General features: G+C 34.8%; 1 protein-coding gene across 14 annotated transcripts in view; it reads right to left on the bottom strand.

Moving 5' to 3' along the window:
- Positions 1–26,034, bottom strand: part of KCNMA1 (potassium calcium-activated channel subfamily M alpha 1) — a 421,118-nt gene that overhangs the window by 99,771 nt on the left and 295,313 nt on the right. For all 14 annotated transcript variants that reach the window (XM_079312583.1, XM_079312582.1, XM_079312580.1 and 11 more), the window contains 5 exons: positions 25,673–25,742; positions 23,872–24,027; positions 16,497–16,606; positions 14,111–14,179; positions 1,530–1,616 (listed from right to left, as the gene is read on the bottom strand). In XM_079312583.1, the coding sequence (XP_079168709.1) occupies positions 1,530–1,616; positions 14,111–14,179; positions 16,497–16,606; positions 23,872–24,027; positions 25,673–25,742 (492 nt within the window). The remainder of the gene's footprint in view (positions 1–1,529; positions 1,617–14,110; positions 14,180–16,496; positions 16,607–23,871; positions 24,028–25,672; positions 25,743–26,034) is intronic.

Genomic DNA, 26,034 nt, shown 5'->3' with positions numbered 1-26,034 from the left:
AAGGAGCTGAAATGTCTTCATTAACAAAGCCAGAATTATTTAAGTTGCACTTCAGGTATAAAACAAGTTTAATTACGCCTTATTAAAAATCATTTTTCCCCTTCAAAATACCTCAATTTTAGAACATATTTTTGACTCTGATTCATAGCTCAAAGGGTGAAATTAACACTTTTCATAATTGGCTTTGTTAGTTGAAACACATCTGATAACCATTTGCTTTGCATGGAGCAGCTAAGAAATGTGGCAAGGGAGGCAGGATATTTCTAAACAAAGCCTTCTGCAAAAAGCCAGACAGAATTGGAAATCTTATTTCATTCTCACTATCAAATAAAATGTGGTAGATGAATGATGTGAAAAATGTATCTAAACTCCTTAATAACAGCCAACTTCTCTCTAACCTTAAAAATACAGTATTAAAAATACGTTAAAAAAGTTAAAAACACTATGCCATTTTACTTACAGTCTGAGAAAAAGAAAACTAGCAGTTCAGTAAAACAGTGTGAAGACAGTTGTGTATATTCAACTGGAGGAGAGCAGCAGAGAGGAAAGGAAGTGTATGCTGCAAGGCAGAGTCCCTGAGGCAGAGCAGGATGCACATGCTCCAGAGATGGTGCTAGAGATGTGACAGCACAGGAGCACCGCTGCCCTGTTCTGTGTTTTTCACCTAGCCAAAACTATCTTAGCTCTTTCAAGGAAAATAGAATTCAAGTTGTCTAATTTCACTGTTTTGGTGTTTTGACTTCCTTTAAGTATTCACAAATTATGAAGAAGCACTCAGCTGAAAATACTAGTTTGTTTGTTTGGGAATCTTTTTTAAATCATAGGGACATTTAATATTTTCCTTTTAAAAATTCTTTTATCAGATTGCTCTTTTGTTCCTTCCAACCATACTATAATCCTAACAAACAAGAGTATACACATTTGGTCCTCAACACAATATCATAAAACTCCATTAATCCCAAATCTAGTACAGCCAGGTACATTGAGCCTGTGAAGTTGTCTGCAATGGTTAGGATACAAAGCACTTTTGTAGTTTGATTTATTAGTATGAGGCCATAGAGTTTTTAGTTCCATTAAATAAAAATGACAAGAACATAAATATTATTTTGCTAATGCAACTACAGCATGAACACAGTAGCTAACTTGCACCAAGAATTTGCTAAAGTCTGTTTAGATAAGAATTCCTCTAAACCCAAAACTCACAGAACTGTAACCCCTGTCTTCCTCTCTAATAGTAATTCCTCTGAGACACAATAAGTATAGAGAAAACAAATGAAAATATTACACATTTTCGAGGAGGACTCAAACCCAGCCTCTTTATTTCTTTTCACATCTGCTGCAAATTTAATTTCTTTGATATTTAGGACAGTAATTAGGAAAACTAAATGCACATAGGCGTTTTAAGAGTAACAACTCAACTCCCTCTCAGAGTTTTTAAGCAGATAATAACGAATGCATTTACATGTAAAGAAAAAAACCTGAAATTAAATGTATTTGTTTATATTCAAAGATAAAAGCACATTAATTACCTTTTTACTTCTTTGGCATCACTTGCAATGAAGAATCCTAAGGTACCTTCTTGAATCTTGACATGGTTTCCAGGATTGATTAATATACTGCTCAGTGAAACAAGAACAAAACCAACAAAACAATCAGTTCATATTAATTTTGACTGAGTATTCCAAATTAGCTTTATTTGATTCTGTTATAGGGGACCCACTAGTTAGGAAAGGCTGCAAGGAAATTTTAAGCCATTCTTCCTTGATATTTCCAATCAAATAAGAGTTTCACATGCTTTTACAAAAACATTAGTTTGAGACAGTCAGGTGCCTCTGCCTATAATCACATCATCTAAGTGTTTGCATGTGGTTCCTTATCTTTTTTGCTTTAAATACTACACAAAATCCTCTCAGAAACGTGAAGTGTGAAGCTGAGCATTGCTGTTTGCTTGCTCTGTCATGCAAAGTGGTGAGAAATTCACAATAGGTTGGAAAGAACCATCAACCACCACTCAATAACAACAAAAAACATCACTTATGAAACTAAAGCCTTTGATGCAAATTTTTGCCAATTTCTAGTGGAATAGAAAGTTAATGGGACCCCTATCTGGACATATAATGTTACTGTTTAAAATAATAAATGCACACATACACTCAAGGGGAATGGTACAAGACAACCAGTCACGACAGCTGAAAAAACATAAAATGAATAGAAAATTTTTAAAACACTGCTAAGCAGTCATGAGAGAACAAAAATAACCCAACCACCATGACAGAAGAGCCTCAGCTAACTTTGACAAAGGAACTGGTATCAACAAGTGAGGTAGTCCATGTCTATGAAATATCTTCTTTATTTTCATAATAATTTAACTCTAGATTTTATGTAAGGCTTTTGCAAAGTACCAAGCTAAATATGAATATACAGATAGAGATAAATATATTCTCAAATGAGTTTTATTAGTGTGTAACATATCTTAGCTTTTAACTCTATGAATCTTAATATAGCTTTTTGAAAATTTTCTCTTTTTTGTCTTTTATTAAAGTTTAGCTTTTCTAACTCAAAATGTATTAATGGTATGTATGTACAATTTAGAGTAAATAAAGACTACCAAGAATTTAAACACTTGTCCATCTAACCAAAATCAATTTTGTGGAAGTACATATACACCAAACTAAATAAAGCACAATGCTGAACAGACATACATTACTAAAATTTGAAGGTCCAAAGTCTTTTGTGCTATTGTTAGGAGGGAAAATGGATCTCAGAACATCTCTTATTCAATATTATTATTTATTCTCTACACATTAAGAATAAATTAGTATGATAACATAATATATCTGAAAGATTAATAACGTGCACATTGTTTTGTGTAATTCCACATGTCTGCAAGGCCCTATGACAAGAACATGCAGGCCACAAAATAAAGTGCTCATGAGTTCAGAAGTGAAAGGTTGGTCATGAAGTCATATTTCAGTCCCCATTATGTAGATCTTAGGATACAGTTCTTAATTTAATACCCACAAACTCCTTCCTTCTCATAATCTGAAACTTCATTCAGTGGTGTTTTACTGCCATTACTTCAGGCATGCTTTTGTGTAATTCTTCTCTCTTTGCAATCAACATTGTATTTTTCTTGTGTGTTTTTCTGCAATGATCATCACTACAGCATGCAAAAGATTCACAAACAAGTGATTTCTTTGAAAGGAAGAATGAAGATATATTATTACCTCATTTTACAGAGGAGAGTGCAGGTTACTATGAGATATAGTACTTATTAATTTAGGATGCCTATAGTCCAACTTTTTCTAAGTATTTAGCATTGCATAGCTCCATATACACTTTCTAGAAACTTTTGCTGTGAGAGTGCTCAGCATTTCTAAAAGCCCAGTCTCTGATTCCCAAAATAATGACTATATACAATCAGGGGTCAGCTGTAGAAGGTTTGGTTTAAATTATCTCTTTCTCACACAGACAGCCTGTGTCAGAGGCTGGAACAGAAATTACATCTAAAAGAAAGCATCTACCCAGATATCCTTCCCTTTCTTTCACAGATTCAAGCTTTGCAACAAATAAAAAGGAGAGGAAGGTATCATCACAGAAAGCAGGTTCATCTCAAGAGCACAATTTACTAACACTTGCAAAAAATGAAATGTGATGGTATAAGTAACACTTGTATTACACACACTGATAAATGGGACAAAATAAAGTTACACAACTAAACCACATTCATCACCACCTAGTATCCCCTAATGGTCATATCTAATATATTTTTGTCAGTGAATTTGGTCTAATGGCTGCATTGCAACAAAAACTTCTTCCCAATGCAGGTTTAAAATGCATTTTCACAGGTTTAAGATGGACTAAAATAGATAGGAAAGAAAAAAAAACCAAAAACAACAACATAAGAATTTCTTTATATGAAACCAGTTACTCAGGTCAAATATTTTCAGGTTGGAAAATTTAGTTTTCCTGCACAAGCTTTTTTAACCCACAAAGTACTTACTAGCACTTGCAGAGTACTGTACTGGCCATTTTAGTCTCCACCTTTCCTCCTCCCTACCTGCTAGTGTGTAGTAACCTGCTATTACACTGAGAATTTAGCTGCTAAACACAAAAAAAAACTTCTATAGAGGTTAATCTCATGTATTTATTATACTGTTCCTTATAAATTATGTAAGGTCTTGTAGTATAGTTTGGGTTGGCTGCTTTTCTTAGGCTCAAATGGGTACTGCTCTATTTGAAATTCTTCTTATTTCCTTGATTTTTAAATCATATAATTGTTACAGCTTTTCAGTGAAAACAGATGAACACATTTATTTACATAGACCCAGGTTAGTTTTTTTTCTCAATACAATTTTTGCATATAGATAAACCACACCAAAGAGTAAAAAATCCTACCCAAACCTCAGTAACCCAAACTCCACAAACTGAGGTAACCACCAGATTTATAAGTTTTCACTTTTCATAATGAAATTTAAAATTTGATGAAGTAATAAGCAAATGAAGCAGTTCTTTTGAGATGCATGGAACATAGCCTTAAATTAGAAGCAACTGGCTTCATTTAGGATGCAATGTATTGTGAGCACAATTTTGTATCTCAAGATTTTCTGAGACACATTAAATCAATTCACATGGCTCAGGGTACAGATTTTATTTTTGTCAATTCTTATACTTCATTCACATATACCTCTTTTCACAAATACAGTGTATTTATAACCACAAAATATAGATGTGATCACAGTTAATGCAGTATGACCTCAGCATCAAAATCTTCTGCTGGAAATCAAAATTAATTTGCCCCATCACTGCTACTGGCTAAGAGTTACTGCAAAAGCTCATAAAGCTTTGGGCTTATATACACAGTGATAAATAACCAGAGCAAAATCATGAGCAATTTCTACTGAGCTGTATGGATATATTAAATATACTGCTTATTAAAGCTGCAACTGAATTATATCTTATGACACCTGTAGTGTCATTAGCTGAAGTTATGCTTTGATAAGCACCCACTCTAATATACAGCAAGGGAAGTGTTTTAAATTAAAATAGAACATAGGGAACAAACAGCACAGAGAAAAACAAAACAGTCTTCTGGGGATTCCAAGAAAAATGCATTCATCAGTTATTTAGAGATGCATGTGTTTTTTAATATAAAAATATGCATATATATATATATCCCCATAGTTGAGAATATAAGTACATGGCAAACTAAATAGGAGTTCTAAGAGAGACAGCTTCAGCTAATGTCTCATTTTTATGTATCTTCAAGGCTGCAAAGGAAAAGGGATAAAAGGACAGAAACTGGAGAGGTTTAATAGCAATATATATAGCTAATCCATATGCATTCTGTGCCATACATCAGAAAAAATATTACTGAAAATGACACTGATTTTTCCAAAGAAATATTTTTATCATAAATTAATTTGACTTTTTTATCTCCTAAATCAGCTCATGAATTCAAGCAAGGAAGGCCAAGTACTTTAGAAGCTTGTAAGATCTTGATCAAACTTTGTAATTTTATAACATTCCTAGTTTAGGTTTCCTCAGAAATTCCAAGTAATAGCAAGGTCAAAACCACTGTCATAATTTCTTTAATGATTCCAGTTCCAGAAACACATTCCACAGGACAAAACCTTTCATGACAGGGCTCTCATGACTGCTTGCTCCTTCACACATGAATGTTTAGGTCACATGGCAATTAAAGCCACGTATAATAAATATGATTTAATGTATTCAACAGGAATTTAATGTACTTCACCACCATCATCTTAGGAGAAGTCTGTTTCATTACTTTTTGATAACATTACAATTAGGAAGCCACTTGTGGAATAGAATGTTCACCCTGGAATGTTCACCCTGTGTTTTACACTTATCTGCAAAAGTTACTCCATTTGCTAAAGAAGATTCACTTGGTGGCCAGATGCAGGATCTTGCATGTAAGAGCAATGAAAGTGTCCTACACGGAAAATGTGGAAATCACCCTCGAATTCAGTCGGACTCTTAGGAATCACAGACTGAATCACAGAATGTTCAAAGAGACCTTTAAAAATCATCTAATTACAACTCTCATGTCATGGTCAGGGATACTTTTCACTAAAACAGATTGTTCAAAGCCCCATCCAATCTGACACTGAACACTTATAGCATAGGAAAGAATCATGAATATTATCTATACAGCTGGAAATGAGTTTCTAGACTGACAGAAGTATATGCAGGTGAAGCAAATGGAAACCAGTGAGCATTTGAGTTCACAGTTTCAAAACAAAACAAAGAAAAAAAAAAAAAAGAAAAATTGAAATGAGGTCACAGAAATTCTAGACAAATGTTTGTGGTTTTTTTAACATAGATTGTTCAATGACTATTTCAGAAAGGACATGTTGACTTTTTCATATGACAGTGCAGAATAGATATCTGTTCATGTGTGTTAATTCCGATCAACTTACTTATTGGATTGTATCTTTTTTGATGTTTTAAGTATACATGCTATCTTAATAAAATACAGATATACAAAAATATCTGTTCATCCATTCTTATCTACCTGAAACTACTCCAGAATATGAGTGCTGCTCAATTTTTTTGTAGTGCATGGGTGGCTGCATAAGACCAAAATATTCTGACCTAACTAAAGCATACCATATTGCATTTTCCTCTAAGGAACTAAAAGTAAGCTAAGGTTTCCATTACTAATTGTGTATCTTCTATGTTTATTTGAACTTAAGCATATTTGATGGAGAGCCTAATAACTGGAGACTTGAACTGTAAGACAATTTGTGAACTGACACTTTGAGGCAGGACTAATCGCCTCCTGCTATTTTTTTTTACTCATTGCTGCTGCAACGTGATTTTTGTCTCCTGCTTTCAAATATCAAAATTATTTCACTCAAATTATGTTTCTTGGTCTAAAATACTATTACAAAGTTATAGAAAGCTGATAGCTTTTTATATCACAAGAATATTGAAAACATTATGTCTAATAATTTATCAGATTACATAAAATTTCAGTAGATGACAAATGTTTCCTGTAGTTATCCAGAAAATTCAGCTATCTTCTAGGTGAACTACATGGAAAAAATAACCAGTGTCAGAGTCTGAACCATCATTATGCAGTATGCATTTACTGGGAGGTCACTTGCTAAGTGCAGCGCTCCACAATTTGCTTTGCATAGCTTGAAAATGAGCAGGCTTCCACTACTGCTGAAGTTGTGAATGGTTGGAACTTTGAACTCTTAACCTAGACATAGTAGTACAGTAGCTCAGATGTGCATAGCTGTCAGCCTTCTCTGAGAAAACAAAAGAGGGTTCTTATTAATAGGGAACAGATGTGGTGAAGGTCTTCAAACTGAGCTGACAAAGGCATGTGGAGATGCCCAGCAAGTACAGCCCAGCAGGTATGTAAGAGTAACAACATTTTAGCAACACTACATGAAGACTAAAAACTGAAAGCACAGATAAGGTCAGCCCAATGGAGACATGGACCAGGAGATGTCTTTTAAGGATTTTCCTTATCCATGCCTCAGTTATGTACTGTTTCTGATTGGTCTTACTTTCAACTTTACATTTCATACAGCACTAAAGATGGAATTCATCTAATCTATTTTAGGATTGAATTCTAATGCATTTAAGAACTGTCTCTCTCTTCCCTTGTGATTATAGACTAAGTCTGGATAACTAACAGGAGATTAGACATTTAACATTTTGATCGATAAAATCAGGTGTGATGAAATCCATTATCAGAGACCAATTCAACAGTTTATCCCTGTATCAAGGTAACTTGTCTGATTTCGTAACTCTACTGCTTTTTTTGTTTGTTTTTTTTCAGCTGTATGGCTACTTGTGTGACTGCCATTGCCCTATTCTAAAGAAAAAGACCAATCATTGAATTAAATGAAGCACAAACATCAACATTTTGACTAAACGAATGACAAAAGCTGTAACAATTCTGCTTTAAACCTTGTGGTAGATGTACTGTACCATTCCCCATGCAACTCAAACAGCAGCAATATCATCTAGTAATCAGGAAGATATAATATTTTTTAAGTACTATGATTACATTATCTAAAACAAAATTATGTGGTATTACTTACTATAGCAACCACACTTTGAAACAAGACCAGCTATTACTCTTGATTGTTTCATGCTATGCCCAGATAAAAAGTACCACTATTAGCATAATGGACTTTTAAAACATACTATGTCATCCATCCAACTACAGAAATAGTTGAAGATAATATTTTTTTTTGTTTCAGAGTGTGTTTTGAAGAGAAGTGTGAGTGTAGGTGCACAAATCTTACAGTGGGAGTTGTGCACATACCAGTTCTCACACTAATTGTAACTCATAAGTATTGCTTTTTCTTCTGTGTTCTATCACTGACATTAATTCATAATGCTCCTTATTGTTCTATACACCAAAATCGAGTAAAACACTAAAGAGAATACAAGGCAAAAGACACAGTGCACATTTCATGCTACAGTATATTAAAGCTTAATTACTACAAGCATATACAAGGTTGCTCCCAGGAGTTAAGTGTTTTACAACAGCACCTACTAAAGTCATGGTGTACAGGATATGCGTGAGGTATTTTATTTGGGCATAGTCCAAACTAGTTCAATGGTGATGGTGAACTCATTACACTTCAAAACAATTAAATTATTCCTTCTGCTTCCAGAAGTGATTAATTATCAGTACAATGAGGCAGAACAATATACTTTATTCTGGGAGCAAGCAACTTCACTTGGTACAACACTTCTTCATATTGCTCATCATGCCAGCATTAACATGCCTTCACCACAAAATAAGATACACTCAAAAGCAAGAAGCAAAGTAGAGGTGCAACAGCTGCAGATCCTTGGAGATGCTAAGTGTTGCAGTAACTTCTCTGCAGTTGGATCATATCAATAATGCCAAACTGACAGGAAGCCACCTCTCTTATCACACATCTACTCAGAAACTATAAGAAGACTAAAACTTAAATACATATAACACATACAACATACACAACAGAATAGACATGGAAAATAGAGTTTGAAGAGTACAATGAAGAAGGAAATTGAAATGTCTGGACAATGAGAGAAGGTCTCCAAAGACCATCATTGATAGTCAGACAGAGCGCTATAAGCAATTAGGAAAAAAAAAAAAAAGCTGTTGGGGGAAGAGAGACAAGGAGAAGAAGAGCAAGGAAGAGCATTCCTTATTTACTTCATTCAAACCAATAACAGCATGGTAGAATGTAGACGAGAGAGGGACTCACAGCATGGTACACCAAAGAAAATGCAAAACATGTCATCTCAAAAAAAACCCCAAAGCTGAGAAAAAATACATTAGTAACATCTTCATAAATGAATTAATAAATGTCATTAAATGAATGGGACATATAATACCAACTACCCATGGCACTTACACTGGAACAGTACAATAGCTGTAATGAGTACTGTATTATGAGTAACTGGACTCAAAACAGGAGCAGAAATGCAAAGAAACAAATACTTGGTGGTTGTTAATGGAAGATGACACTGCAAGAGAACATGAACTACTATATTGTAAGAAAGACGTGTTTTGAAGGAAGACTCTGGGGAAAGAAGGACATAAATGGAGGTGTGAAAATGAAAACAATATGGCAGCACAAGGGCTGGTAAAGACGAAATATACATCGTCATGATACAGTCAAAATGAGGACAGGAGAAACAGTAAAATCTGCTTTTCAAATGCAACAATCTGGTACACCAATGACTCCACAAAGGGGGGAAAAAAGCCTAAAAAACTAATCCTGCTTTATTTTTTACTTCCTGCAAAGAAGTTAGTGCATGAGACACAAGAAACACTAGAGAGACAAAATGCTGTTCTCTCTCTCCTCTTTGAGATTAGGGGGCTTATATATAAATATACACACAGATATATATATACACACACACACATAGATAAATTAATATATATAGGTATATATGTGTGTGTATATACAGAGAAAGATAGACAAAGATGTTATCTTCCTGTGTTCTTGGCAAGGAATTAGTCCTGAAGTTAGAAGGAGTGAAGGTAGGATTGAGGTTGGAAGGAAAGGTAACGAAGAGGGCATACCGCTTTCGGCTTCTGCAAACGACAAGAAAAAAATTGCAAATCAAACACTTGGATAAGAAATCAACTGACACCAAAGCAAAAGCAAAAAAACCCTTCATTTAAAAGTCTTCAAGGCTTAAAGGTTTTTCTGCTGAGAATGAGAACAAATATATGGATAGACAAAGAGAAAATTTTACAGGAGGAGTATAAATGGGGAGCAGGAGGGAAGAATTCTGGTTAGGCTTTCCTTCTTGCTTAGTTATAAAGAATAAAAACACAGGGGGAAAAGGAAGGCAGAAATCTCTCTAAAAGGGATTTCAGATGATAAGTTTGAATGTCTGAATTTTGAACTGTTATTTTTTTGCTATATATTTAATATTGCAATATTTTCAGGTTCATGTTCTCCATGTTTCCTTTGCATATTTCTACAAAAAAGCAAAGCCTCTCCAAATGAGCTAAGAGCATTTTTTAAGCAATAGTATTTGGCTTGCATCAGGGAGACAAGAAATCATTTAAGTGCTTCCTGTTCTTAATTATGGGTTATAACACTCCCAGAAACCAATTAGAGATAAAGGAATGGTTAACTCATAGTGTCAGCTGGAGTTACCAGAGTGCAAACTTTAGCAGCTGGTCGGAAACACTCTGAGTTTTATAAACTCAGAAATTTCTTTAGCTGAGAAATAATTTAAACATTATCAAGTTTATAAATGCAAAGGTTTAAAAAATTTAATCTTGGGTTTTTTTTTAACTAATCTTTAAGATAACATGATGAGAAGCAGTTGCCTAAAAAGCTAAATACACTCTAGATACTCTATCCATTATATATGAATACCAATATGCATATATCATATTTATATTAGGCTTGAATATCTGCTTTTAAGCAATCCTGTAAAATCATAATTGTCATTAATTACCTACCTATACTAACAAAACTTGTTATCAAGGTATGCTTTCTGTTTTGTGTAGCTTTATTAATAGTCAGACAAAAAAGAAGAAAATAAACACCTGCAGGCAGGAAGCTCAGTTGCCAATGACACGTACAGCAATATTAGCTTGGATAGAGTTCTGATAATTTTCAATTACTATTGATTTCAAATACCCTACATTGGAGTTAACAGAATTTGACTGTAAATCAGAAAGGTTTAGAAAACTAGAATCTAGGTGACTGCCTCGACAAAAAAACAAACATGTAGAGATAAATTAGTATTTATGCCATTCTACACCTAACAAAGATATTAACAGTCAAATAAAAGTCTGCCTCAGTCCTTAAGACTGAACTGCAAATTTAAAGAGGGGATCAGGAAACTTAGAATACCGTCACATTATTACTTAGTCTGAATCTTAGTCATTGCTTGAGCTCCATGTGCAAAGTCATGAAGGCAAATGAAACTGATCTTAACAGGAAACTCCCTGTGTAAGAAAAAAATCTGGTATAAAATTTAATTATAGAGACACTTTATTATGACTAGTGACAAAAATTAAACAGTTGGAAGTAAGATCTTCTTATTCTTTAAGTAGGAGGAATGCTTTGAAAATTTCCTCTGCTTCTGAAAACACTGATTTGAGACCTGTCTCAGCTATGGCAGGAAGTATTAGCTCCTAATGAAAGGGTGCCATCCACATCATGTTCTAAATTTTTATTTATATTTAACATTGTTTCTCTAAATTTTAAATTATATAAAATTTCCTCTGTAATAGTTTTATAAAATATGAATGCAAAATATAATTATAAAATAGTATCATCATGTATCTACTTTTTGTCACACTCATAAAGACTGAAAGCTTCAAAGAATATCAATAGTCTGTTCCCATTTCACCTTTATGAAGAATTACCAGGAAGAAATTTGGATATGAGCAGAATAAAGTATTTCTAATCTCAGCATCAACAAATATTACTGACAAATTTACATTGTTCAAAAAGAGCTCATGCTTCTAAATGATGTTATTCTAACTTTTAATTCCCTACCTTTTCATTTAATAAGATGCATGGAAATACAAGTTTACTTTGGAGGTGAGAAACTGAAGTTTTGTTGTATTACCTTTCTGATCTGACTAAAGGATCAGAAACCAACAAATATTTAGTTAATGTATTTGAGTTGAAGAGCACAGGAACAAGTAGAACAGTAAAGATATCCTGCAAGTAGCTCTGTGATTGATCAAACAATGACTAGGAAATTATCACTGGTTAATAAAATCAGCAGGTATTACTGTGGATCCGGGTTATAAGAAAATCTGACTAACTACCTTAAATGCCCTCCTGGTTACATACATATTCAAGAAATCCATCTGTTAATACCCCTTTTTTAGTATTGCTCCCAGCAATTTTAGGCTCTTTTTGACCTACTATGATTATTATTGTAAACTGTTACCTGTGTGGCTTTAAGTAAGAAATATACTATTGTATCACACTGTTACTTTTTGTGGAATCCTCTGCATCACCTTTTGATTAAAAACTCAATCCAACTCCCACTGAAGTTAACGCAAAGAATGATATGGAAGCCAAGAACAATCTGTTATTATTGCAAGAGACTGCAGTATAAGCATTTATGTAAGTAAATGACAACTGAAGTAATGGCAATATAAAGCTGGCCAATAATTGTCAGGAGAAAAACAGAAACCAAATATTTCTTAATACTGAAGACACAAAATCCAGTAAATTGTTCCACTGCTGTTACTATCTCATTTTCCTTTTTCTAGCAAGAAATAAACTGTTCATAGACAGAAGAATAGATTGTTTGCTTTACACTAGCCAATGCAGAATGAGGTCTTTCAATGGAAAAGTATTTTAAGAGTCCTAAGGACCCATATACAGCATTAAAAAAATCCGATAGTAAAAAAAAAAGGATTTCTTAATCAGTGTAGTGTGAAAAAAAATGATATACATACACCACTTTACATTTCATTTTATAACATATGGGAGAATCCAGCAAAATCAACTGTAGGGCATGGCAATACTCATAAATAGTTGCAACACTGCCTTTTCCATGCCCAATGTCTAAGACAGCTTTTAAAGATTCTTCCAATAAAGAAAAATTAGGAAACTTAGTATTAAGTTTTAAACTTTAAAAACCTCCGAAACTGTAGAATAAGTTCAATTGATAGAATTGATTCTTGTGTGAGAAGAAGCAATTGTCCTCTAAAGTGCCCTTTGGCCACTAAAAGACAATTGATGGCCAAAAAGAAGATGAACTAGTATGTATCACTTTGGGTTTACTATAGTAGTACAAAACATAAGTTTGAACAGGGAAAATCAAATTCCTCAAACTGCGATATTTTTATTATATGACCCTCCACAAGTTGCAGAGAACATTTATAACATTTTGGTGCACAAAAATGAATGTTGTTTAAAGAAGTGATGGACAAGTTGATGGAAGATTGACTCTGATGTTCAATCAGGTTTCTATGAACCATTGCACAAAAAAAAATTGTGAGAAACACTTCCCATCTGTGACTCTGTACTAAAAATAATAATTTTTCTTTTCTTTTTGGTTGACAGAATTAGCCAGTTGATTGGTAATTTCAAGGCTAAACTAATCTTTTCCAGTTTCATTATTTTATTCATGTAAGTTTTGTCAGAACAGATACCATTTAAATATTATGTTTACCCTATATTTGTTTATCATGTATCATATCTAAGCTGGTTCTTCCAAACTAATTTAAATGAAATATGTATTTTGAGAATACATATAGCCAAAATTAATTTTGGTATCACATCTGTTTTCCACTTTTCTGTTTTCAGTTCTCTGATTAAAAGTGATATGCTATAAACACAAAAATTGTAAGCTTTTCCATAAGTAAAATCACTCCTAGACACAAGATATATGTACTATTGCCCTTTCTAGTAAACATTCTGACTTGGGTTAATTTTAGGGAGGGCAGAAAAACGTCCCTTCCAGTCCTACGTGAAATGCTGCAATGCAATGGCATGCTAATTACATTCTGAAATGTTTCAAAGAATAGCTATGTTCATTCTGGACAAAAAAAAAAAAAAAAAAAAAAGCAGTCAAAGTTCTTGCCAGTGCATTTGAGAAGCTCCCCATCTGGCGGCGCGGGACGTACCTGCTTTCGCGCTTTTCCGACTTGTACTCTATGGCTATCATTAGGAGCTTCAGCTTGGCAAACACCAGCCTGCAGCGAGAGAAGAGTGCAGGAGTCAGACCCTGCTCACAGCCAGCAGCACACATCCCATACCCACAGGCAGCTGCTCCCACCACTAGGTCCAGTGTCAATCCAGAGACATGCTGGCTCGTTGGGAAAATTCTGGATGAATTTCTGGATAGAGGATGGTAGGCCTAAAACCTGGGTGATGGTTAGCCTTACATTACTAAATATTAGAAGGCTCTGCACTAGTGGGAAACAGACTGGTTAGTTTATCTTCAATCAACATCATCCACACCTGGTCCAGCAATATCCAGGGGCACAGAATGCCAGGAACTACATTCACATATTAAAAATATATTGGTTGGAATATGTTCACACAATACACGCACGGAGCTATAAACAGAACTTGCAAACCAATATTAACTTCTGTTTCCATCCAATTCTTCACCCTAATGTTGACAACAAAAACTTGAAATTCTTCAGCAATACTGAGTGTCTCAATCTCACTGTCTCTGCACGTTCTTTGTTATCCAGACTGTAGGGCAGCCTATTTACAAAAGGATCACATTCCTGGACTTGCATTTATGACAAATAACCTGAGGAAGCAGAACATTTAATTTAATTTCAGACTTTTGAAATGTCATTGGCTGCATCAATTTTAAAAGCTACACTACAAAACCTGTTCTCAAAGCCTGTGTATTTCACAAGTAGCTGAACACACTAAGCCTATCCACTGATTCAATTTCCCCTTTACAAATCAATGCAATGGACATTTTGCTGTCCTTGTCCTTTGGTTTTTCTAGAAATTGAGCAGTCAATTCTTACACTAATGAAAATATCTATGCACTAAACTCAATAAATAACACTAAATTTTAATTTTCAATGTGCTTTTAACAGAGTTATCAGTGTGTTGGAAAATTTGATATAAATCTTTTTGTTTTACTTAAACTAGCTAACATTTCTAATGAAATGAATGAAACCTTTCTAATGTTTCAGATAATCCAACTCTTGAGACGAGTTCCAAAGTTTAGATAGGTTTCTAAATCTCAATAAGCACCTCTTTTTATTGATTATTTTACCTCCATTCTACCAGCACAGATAAATAAATGTCAGTTTTATATAAAATACAGTCTCAGTCACATCCTCCTACAAACTTATGTAGAAATTTGACACATTTGAAAATGGTCTCGTGTGGAGATTTAAATTTCATTACTGTAGCTAGTGTTAACAGGACAAACTACTGTTCATTTTGAATACAATACATATTTCTGAATTATGTTATGAGATTTCCTGTTTCAAGAAATCCACACAAACTTTTGTACCCACAGTAAAAAACTGTTCCCCTCAGTAAACTCAACACAGGTTGGCTGACATTGTAGGAGGATGGATTGAAAACCCCTTAACTTTACCAGCAAATTGAAGACTGGGCTCTACCATAGCTACATCCCAGACAATTTCTAAATGGATAATATTTGTCTAACAGTTGTTTCCCCCTCATTCTTATGCCATGTTTTTGCTCCTGTAGAAACTGGAAAGGTGGGGAATTAGAGTAGTAGAACAATACTCATCCTCCTTTACATCAGAGATGGTATTTTACTTCTTCATCTATTTTCCTGTCCACAGCCCTTGTGGTGACCTTTCTGAAAGGCTGGAATGAAGAGCAATACCAACTGAAGAGGAAATACGAGTGTGCTAAACTAACCTGATTGTGTGGAGAGAGTATTTATTATACAAACCTTATGCATACAAATGTCTCATCCACAGACTCATTCTAGGATAAATATAAGCATTTTTCAGTCTCCAGAAATGAAGTTGTCACATGGCTTATGCTGCAGTTATGTATTACATGCTTCTTTCTCATAACTGAATAGACTTATTTTCTCTGACATTTCACTTGTTTCAAGTGGTTTGCAACCACTTCCACAGAGCTCTGGGTGCCACACTGCTTATATGACTCCATGACATCTGTTTAAATTAATGAATTGAACACAAGCCACGATGGACATCCTGACCATCACTATTCAAAGAATGGGAATCATTAGAAAAATAATAGGATAATGCTTGTGAGTAAATAACTCAATTTAAAAAGATTGCTGATGAGTTTGTTCAATACCAAAAACATTTATGCTCTCATTTACAATCCCTTAATTAGAAATCTGCCCTGAAACCAGGCATTACAATATAGATACACCATGCAGTGATCACTTTAATGTTTATTTTATTAAACATCATCTGATGTAGCAACATTAGGACTTCAGTACAGTGAAAACTTCTCATGCAAAATAATTAGATTTCTCTTGCAATAAAGGAAATACTTCTGCATATTAAATGTATTTCTACTTACTCACAAACTGCAGGGAAGGACAAACCCACAAAGGCACTAGACAGATATTCTGTATACATTTCATTTGCAACTCCTTCCAGGTAGTATTTCTGCCACGTATCCTCCTCAATCTAAAACCAAAGAAACATGTAGAGTTCTGAGTAAAAATCACAGCTCTCTTTGAAATTTACAAACAATTGTTTAAACATGAATCAGATTTTAACACAAAGTCAGTACACTGTTATGGCAACTAACATTGCTTATTTTTAAGGGATTTTCTCGAATGCTGAAAAAATCCAAAACAGAGTCCCTGCAGTCTGTAAACCAAGTATCATATGCAAAAATAATATACTGAATTCTTGTCAGGCACATTGAGCATGGGGTGAAATAAAGTTGTGGAGAGGATGAGGAAAAGTTTCCCAATTTTCTCTTTTTAAAAAATAGTAGAAGTACAGAATATTAAGGGTTGGAAAGGACCTTAAAGATCACCTAGTCCCAACCCTTCCTGCCATGGGAAGGACAGCTCTTACTAGACCAGGCTGCTCAAGGTCTTATCCAACCTGGCCATGAACACTGCCTGAACTGGGACATCCACAACATTCCTGGGCAACCTGTTCCAAAAAAATTTCAGGTTTTCAGATTTCAGTACTCCAGAGCTATTTTGACAGGACTTAATACAGTATTTTAGATAAGTTTGCAATTTTTATCCCACAAGCTGAGTATTAATTTGGGATTCATCAATCTTCTCATGTTAAACTAGCCAAAAGGCACTCTCAAAAAATGCTCTAAAGAAAAGGAGGATGGAAACTTTCTAGGAAATCTGGTGAAATGTCAGTTACAATGATTTTTTTCCTCTTTTTCTTTGTTTTCTTTAGGGCTTGTTTGGGGGTTTAGGTATTTTTATTTGTTCTGTTTTTGCCCTTTTTTGTTTGGTTGATTTTGGTTGATTTTTTTTTGTTGTTTTATTCCCTCCTCCTGTTGACAGGCTGCCAAGTAATCAGTTATTCTAGTTCTGGAGATATAAATGACTGCAAGAATAAATTGCAATATGGAGATGTTCCAAGGCATATACAGCCTGACAAGTGGGCTGCAAACAATCAGGAGAAATTTCTTCCATAGAAATTGTTTCACCATTCAGAGGCCATATGGGACAGTAAAAGAGATTTGCATTGTGTTATTCCCCACCACACACAGAGAAGCCATATCACATTTTTTATAACCCTTTTATTTATAGGAAGCTTGCAAATGTTGCTGATCAGCAGCTCTATATACAGAAGAGAGATAAAGTGCAGGCTTGGTAAAAAAATCAACAGTAATGATAGCAAGGCATGTTTGTAACTTTTGGTCTGTTTTGTGGCTTTTTCTTAGATTGACACCACCTGGGGTTGGAAAAAAATATACAAATATATTACATATCTCCCTTTCTACTTTCTTCCCATGCTTTCTTTTCTTTAGGCAGATGGTTTTTATTTGGGGAAAGGAACTCTAGGATCAGACCTATAGTTAAATACTCACCCTTAGTCAAGGACCAAGAAAGGAATGGAAAAAACCAAACATTCACAAAGCAATGATCAAGCTCCATAGATACCAGCTAGTGGTAAATTAAACTTCATTAAGTGATTGGAGCGTTTAAGATATGATCTGTTAGGATACCATGAAATGTTGATCATATAATTTAAAGAATTGCTGATATTTGGGATGCTATAAAATATTATTAAAATATTATTACAATTATTATTATTATAAGATAATTATAAGTCAACTAAAGATGATCTTTCTGGTTTTTCTCCACCTGAAGTGATTTCAAAGAGATAAATGGTCACCTGCCTGGTACCAAACACAACAACTTCAGTCTGTGTCTTCCTGATTCCTCTCTGGTACAGCAAACACATGGTTATTTCTCCCTAAGTCACACTACAATGCTGTCTCCTGATAGTAATGAAAAAAATTATCCACTGTTTCAATAGCCTATATGAAGAATAGCTAGAAAATTACATAGTGCAATCCAAGAGAAGAAATGCAATTTTCATCTGAATCTTTTTTTAAGTCACAATATTCCTCTGTTCTCCTCTATTTTATATATAGATACAATATTGTTATCAGCAAATATATTAACATAATACAATCAATTCCTAGTGAGACATGGAGACAGAGATATGAAAAATTATGTAGCTCTTGCAAGCACAACCATTAGAATTGTCAGAAGAAAATGAAAAACTTTAACACGCCCAGCCCTACACCCAGCAGTGTAATTATCAGGAGCTCTGTAGCTCCAAAAGATCTATCTTGCTTATAGCATTTGCTTTTCAGTGTAATGACACAAATAGTTACATGAAAGAGATTGAGTGTATCTGAACCTGATCATGCCATGTAATCTCTTCTGCCAAGATCTAAATATCACTATCAAGACAGAGAACAAATGCTTGAGTTGCATTGTGACCTAGGATTTTTCATTGCATTTTGCAAGGGAAAGGATTGTGGGTATACAATTTCTTTATAGCACAGTGAAAGCAGATGCAAAGTCTGCTCCATGGCATTGAATAAGATCAGCTCATCACCACCATGGAAAGAGCAAAACAGGCCAAAGCCTTTGAGGATGTTAAAATTCTCTGTGTCAAACAACAGATGAGAACAAAAAGAAAGTACCCACAGAATTATAGAATGGTTTGGTTTGGAAGGGACCTTGGAGACCACCTCATTCCCCCCTCCTTCCACTGGAGTAGGGTGCTCAGAGCCCCATCCAGCTGGCCTTGGACCCTCCCAGGCATGAGGCAACCACAGCTTCTCTGGTCCCTGTTCCAGTGCCTCATCACCCTCACAGTTCCATCCCAATATCAAATCAAATCCTGCCTTCTGCCAGTGTAAAGCCATAACCCCTTGTCCTAATTCCTAATATCCCTTGAATATTCTTGATTGGCAATTGAAAAGGAAGTGTGCATTGGAAGCAGTATAGTTTAAATATTTCCTCCCGTTCACCTACCAAATTCCTCCCACTTCAGCCCACCCAAAATGCTTGAGTGAATGTCTAGTTTTGTTATGCCTTTGCATATGGATATCTAAATCTGACAGAAAATTAATTGGCTGAAAGCAGTTCTTAGGGTCATATCATGGAGTGAGGCTTCTTAGATTTAGTCTTTGAATTGCATTTCCTTAATTACTAAAAATTATCAGCTTCCTCTTTACTCAGTTCCATTGCCTGCTGAAATCAAAGCTAACAAATACTCTTAGTACTATGAAGACTTTACAGTCTTAGTCAACTATTTCCACAGCTTTCTGTATGCAAGGGTGATTTTTAAAATTTGTATAAAAAGAGTATATTTTATAAAACATCAAATACGTTAATTCAGATTAGTTCTAATCTCAAATGAATTTATGCACTTTTCCTCATTAATAGTAATGTAGGATTTTGTAGTGTATCAAGGTAGAGAGAGTATCCTCGAAATATAATGATAACTAATTCTTTTTTGGATTCTAACTTTGATGGATTTGAATGGAAAGGCATACAGGCTCTACTTCTAATAGTTTCATATATACAAAACAGGGCAAGATTTCTATCTAATCATGAGGTGAAGAATAGATTGGTGTTGATCTGCTCAAATGACTGACTGAAAACATAGTGCCATGGTAGACTTTAGCCCAAGACAAGTACACTCTTATCACAAGGACTCATAGTATGTATATACAGCAAACAGTTTTAAACCTCAACAGGTTTAAATTCCTAGAATCAATGGTTTAGAAACACTACAGCCACTAAGAGCTTTACATGATCTTTGAAGAGAAATGTATTTGGCAACAGGCTACATTTAATATTTGGTTTAGGTCCCTCCTGTGAGGAAGATCATGTAATCAGTTTATTACGCCGCCTCCTGAAGAACCTCACAATAAATCAAGACATTGCATCTCCTTCTCACTTCCCTTTTAAAGCCCTCCTATACATCAAGCAATTCCCTATTCATATCTAGTTTCACACTTCAAAACAGCCCAAGGCTGCCTAGGTGGTCAAAAATAAATAGCAAACAAGTTGATGTGTTCCATCAGTGTAGGTAAGCACCCAACTGACGTAAAACTGTGTGGCTTTATTGTGTTTCAGCCTGGACGAGGAAGGAATGCAAAGTGGGCATTGTATATGTGTAGGTGTGAGCAAAAGCTGCTCAAAGAGCCTACAAAACACTCCTGCTCTCAAAACAGCTTAGAGGGTAATAGAGACAGCTCTGGATAATTTTCAGATCTGGAATGAGGTGTACAAATTAATTTGGTCATGGACCTCTGTTACACTTGGGTGCCACGTTCCACATTTTATTCATTTACACAACAATACTAACTTGGCTTGTAGGATTGTATACAGGGACAAAATTTGACCACCTCTGCCTATCATTCCACATATCTGCTTTTTGCAATGTTTTTAATATAAACAGACTTCTGGTATGCACTTGCTAATTCAAACAATACAGAAATTGCAGTACAGTACAGGTTTTTTTCTGAGACTGTGCAAGTTAAAAAAGAGTTCAAATTCCTTTTTTTAATACAATAGTAACAGTCTATGTTATAAGTAGACTGGATTATTAAAATACAGTTTACAGGTGAAAAGTTTTGTGGGTTTTTTTTTCCCTTAGCATATAGTTTGGTGCAATCTATCTGTCTTAGAGTGTTTACAGAACATTAATCTTTTTGAGCTGATTTCCTTTTTGTTCCGTTTGGTGCCAAAAAGAATATAAAAGATTCCATATGATATTACATTACTAAAACCAAAAGGAAAATATCACGAACAAATATAATATTTTGAGGTTTCTTAGTTTGTTTTACTTCTAACACTGAGCAGACTGTTTACACAAATAATTTTGCTGTAGAGTAATGCATAATGAGTTAAATGTGTGCAATGTCACCATCCATCATGTTCATTTGTGTTTGACTGACCAAACATTTATGGCACACTAAATCACTTTCTAATCACGCCATGGAAGCGGAACAAACACACATTTCAAGCTTTCATTAAAGAATACTGAAGTTTCCCTACATTTTCCTGGCAATCTCCTGACTGGTGAGAGACTCTACTAACAATGTTTACCCAAGGAATTTAGGAAGGTCTGACAGTACTTAAATTGAATGTTCTTAATGAAAAGGGGTGAAAGTTCCTTCATGGACATCTTTCTCTTCAATAGAGTCCTCTTTAGCATTTCTAATCAATGTAGCTGCTCTCCTACAAAGCACTAATGATTCATAGCCACTATTCAGTAAGTTTTCTCTTTCAAAATTTTAGTGAGACAGGCATGAGAAAAAACAACCTTTCAGCTAAATAAACAAAACTTTTGTTATCACCAATAGAGTTAGAGTCACGCAAAGAAATGTGTCAATTCTTGTACATTTACTAGGCTTCAGATTTTGAATTAGTCAGAGATCTTTGGAAGTGAAGATGTGCATTTTACTTACCTAGAAAATTCCCTCTTAATTATGTGTCAAGTATATTTTTAACCAGTATTAACAGAGAATTGCAATCTCAATGCACTAATGGCGTTTTTTCCTCCCAGTGCCATGTGAAGGTGACATCTGAAGTCACACAAGTTAAGGTGTGTCTACACACACACTCTGCTTATAACAGTATATAATCAGACACAAGAGCAAAACTGACAATGACAGCTTCCCCCAAATCAAATTCACTGCTATTGTTATGCTTATTCTGTGTACAGAGAAATACTCAAATACAATTTGAGTTAATACCTTGCAAAGCTGAGCCTTCAGCTTAAAACTTCATTAATGAGATCCAATCTGCAACTACTACAAAACTGCATTATAAAATTATAACATATAGGTGGCTAAGATAATGGCAGAAGTGGTTAGAGGTATCTTCTGGAAACATGGTACCTGTAAATTTCCAGGTTTTGACTTCTTTATAAGTTTTTAGATAAAAATCCAGGCCATAAGTGTGTGCCTTTCTAGTACAGTTCTCCCACAGTCAGACATTCGTACGCTTTATCATTTTGTGAATCTCTCTACTTTATCACTGTTTAACATCAGCATTAACATCAGTTTAATATCAGTATTAGAACAGCTTGAATTAAGACTGAGGCTTCTGATATATTTTGATCTCCTTAGGAGAAAGCTCTTCTGATTTTGGAAAATAGGTGAGCAAAATTTTCACCTGTACTCTAATGCCAAGACTGAGTTCATCCAACAGACTGCCTCAGTAATTTGCATACATTAGTGGGACTGTTACAAATGTTTGAGACTCCTGAGGGTCTTAGGTTACCACAGGCAAGAGTTAGAGAGACTCAAATGACTGGCAAGGAGAATGATGTTCACAAGAGTTACAGTTTTCTTCTGGGATATAGGCAGAAAGGATTAATATCCAACTGGCCATATGCTGAGGAGTCACAGACAGATTCCAGGTTTGCTGAAGCAAAACAACTTTCTTTTTTTTGTTTCTTGCAGTTGGTTTGTTAGTTTTTTTTTCAGAACATGAATAATGATGAATAAAAATTAAGATATTGTAACTGCAGGCAGTAAAGTACAGACCCCAGACCTGCTTCCATATTGAAGACTGGTTTTTTGATTAAATGCAACAGTATGAAAGATTTTTGACACCTGGGAGCCTGCTGTCTTCTAAGGATACCTTCATAATAACATCAGGACTTCATAAGAAGTGAATAAAGACTCACTGTTCTTCACCAACATGAGCACCTCTAAGAGAACAGTCCAGGCTTTGTCATCTGAGGACATGAGGGTATTTTTATCTTTAGCTTACATTCACAATGGACTTGAAGTGGACCATGGTCTAACTTTAACTCCAGTGTTTCCCATCCCATTAATAACACCCAGGAGAAGTCTAACTGGATTAAAATTTTGCAATCTAAGTCCAAAAGAGCTTTAAGGAGAAACAAATACATGAATGATGTTGTGGGAAGTTTGGGTCTCAGTTCTAACACATATTCCTTATTTACTCACAGTCAGAGGTCCACTAGTCTCTTGATATGAAAGACCAGAATGACCAGTCCCTTTTTCTTGGCACCTTACTGCTACACAGGACTTAGATAATTTTTTTTTTTTTTAGCAGCAGCAGCAGCAACTTTTCTCATAGACTAACATGTGGTTTGTCTAAAATCAAGCAAAAGCACAAAATGCCAGAAATATCTCTCTGGAAATGGATGATGATTTGGAAAATATTTTAAAGTCATATACATGCTGAATAAAATTTTTAAAAAAACCCCACAAGTTGCTAAACCTGGATTATTGCCCAATTTTCAGCAAAAAAATTTTGCATGGAAGTGAATGCTGGATTTTTTTAGTCTTACAAAATCTGTTAATGTCTTTCTATCTGTTTCACATTTGAGTCATGTTCTCTACTCCAGTCTCTGACAGGCTGAATTGCAGACTAATATGTTCTAATGAGACAAGGCATTACCTTTATGAATGACCTCATAGAGAAGAGGTTGGCTAACATTGTTGAAAGGCCTGGTGCCAGGCAGCTCTGGGCTATGAAACCCAGCTTCAGCTCTGCAAGACAGATTGCATCATCCCCTTCCTTCCAGTTCCAGCTCGGGATATTTAGTAGATGGGCCTGGAAAACAAACAAACAGAATATTCCACAGGTGAAGAATCAGAAATAGAAGACAGCAGTGAATGATTTTCTCTGCTAATGCCTTGACTTTTTCTGTATAGGCAGAAGCACTCTGAGTTAAATTTTATACTAAGTGCTCCACTCTTACCTACTAGAGATAAAATCTTACATTTCTCAAGACATGCTGGCTGTGGCACTTTGTCAGGTCCATCCTCATACCTGGACAAGCAGAATATTGCAAAGCTTTCCTTCCCTTCTGCATTTTCCTTTTACAGCACTTTGAACTACTGTCTGACTGATAAGAACCACACACAGAATACAGGAAGCTAATACAACTTAGATTACAATTTATATGAAGCTGCAACGTTCAAAGAATACTATAATTTTAAAACATATACAACATCTTCTCTCTTTTCTATTTCATTTCTTCCACCCTGACAAACATTACTTGACAGTGAAAATCCGAACTTTTTTTCTAATAATGTTATTTATAAGGACAGAATGAAGAAAATAACTGAGCAAGACACACTTGCAGTACTGAAACTGATCCCTTAGATAAGTATAAATACTGTTCAGTAATTGGCATAAATCTTGGATTTTCTCTGGCATGTAACTTTTATGTTTGCACAGATACTAGGAAGCACAGAGTGTTTCCTTCTTGTTTCCCTTCCTAAAGTTAATTCTACAGTTCAGCACTTTGTTAAAGCCATTCTTGAAGACATAACCATTGAAATAGCAAACAAACTGCAGTATTTAAAAAACTTCCCCTCTGCTGTTTAAGGCAGAGAAACACCTTGCTTTTATTCTATAAAAAGGCTTCTTCCATAACATATGGGAAGAGGACATAAAAAGCAAAGGTAGTTGTCCTTGCCCTAGCAACTATAAGGAGTTGTATAATTGTTATATCTGGTTCCTAGTACCAGATTTATTGTGCATTTCATCAAATGAAGGTTTACCCAGTCAAGCCTTTTCCCAAATGCTGGGCAGTGGTTGATTCTTCCAGAGCTAATAAAATAAGCCACATGTGAGTACTGTGTTATCTGATATACACTTCCTAACCCTGTTAGTCAGCAGTTTATGGACTTCCTCATCTCAGGATTTGAATAAATTGACTTCATTGTGTTTAAGGGCCACAATTTTACTGTCAAAAAATTTTTCAAATTCCTTTCCAAAGTGGATTAATAATTTTGAACTTCAAATATTCTTAGTACCAAATCCCACAACTGAGCTGTGTTTTATATTAAAAAACACATAAATGTATTTATTTTGTACCTACTGCTTGGCAATTTCATGTCTACATGGTTGTGCCAGAATCGAAAAATCACAATAACCTCCAATAGGGCAGTAAGAGCAGAACTTACAGAACTGAAGTGGTGAAAGGTCATCTGGAATCAGTAACAACTATGGACACTGTAGCTTTGAGAATTAAATCCTAGGCAATTAATAAATGTCAAGATTTTGATAGTCCCTTGCACACACAAATAAATCTAAACTATTTTGTAATTAGATTACATGACAAGGTTTATTAAGACATTTTAGTTTGGAAAGAAAAATGCTTGTTCCATGTGACTGGAACTAGAAAAATTATGTACGAGTGAATGCAATGTAGCAAAAAACTCAGAAGAAACATTGGCCATCACATTACCTTATTGTGGTACTGCAACATCTGAGTGATAATTCTTATCTTCGGGTGATAATTCTTTATGGAAATAACTCTAAAAAGAAAAGGAAAAACCTATTAAGAAAACTTTTAACTGATAGGGTATTTGGGTAATGCATCCAAATACCTCTATTTTACTGTGTTGTCAAGTCCCACTATTAAAACTGTAAAGCAGTTGTCAGACCTTTGAAATATTTGCACCTAATCAAACTGAGGTAAGAATTAGTGGCTAGTACCTGAGACCAATAAACCTCAGGAAATTTTCAGTAGAATGGTTTGCTCTTGTGCAGTTCACAGAAAAAGAGATTTGTTTTAGCAGCTCTGTTCAGATACTCATTCTCTTAGGA

This window comes from Erithacus rubecula (assembly GCF_903797595.1).
Source record: "Erithacus rubecula genome assembly, chromosome: 9".
Taxonomy (NCBI): Eukaryota; Metazoa; Chordata; class Aves; order Passeriformes; family Muscicapidae; genus Erithacus; species Erithacus rubecula.
Note: the sequence above shows the minus strand (reverse complement) of the source record. Positions and strands in the feature narration are given on the sequence as shown.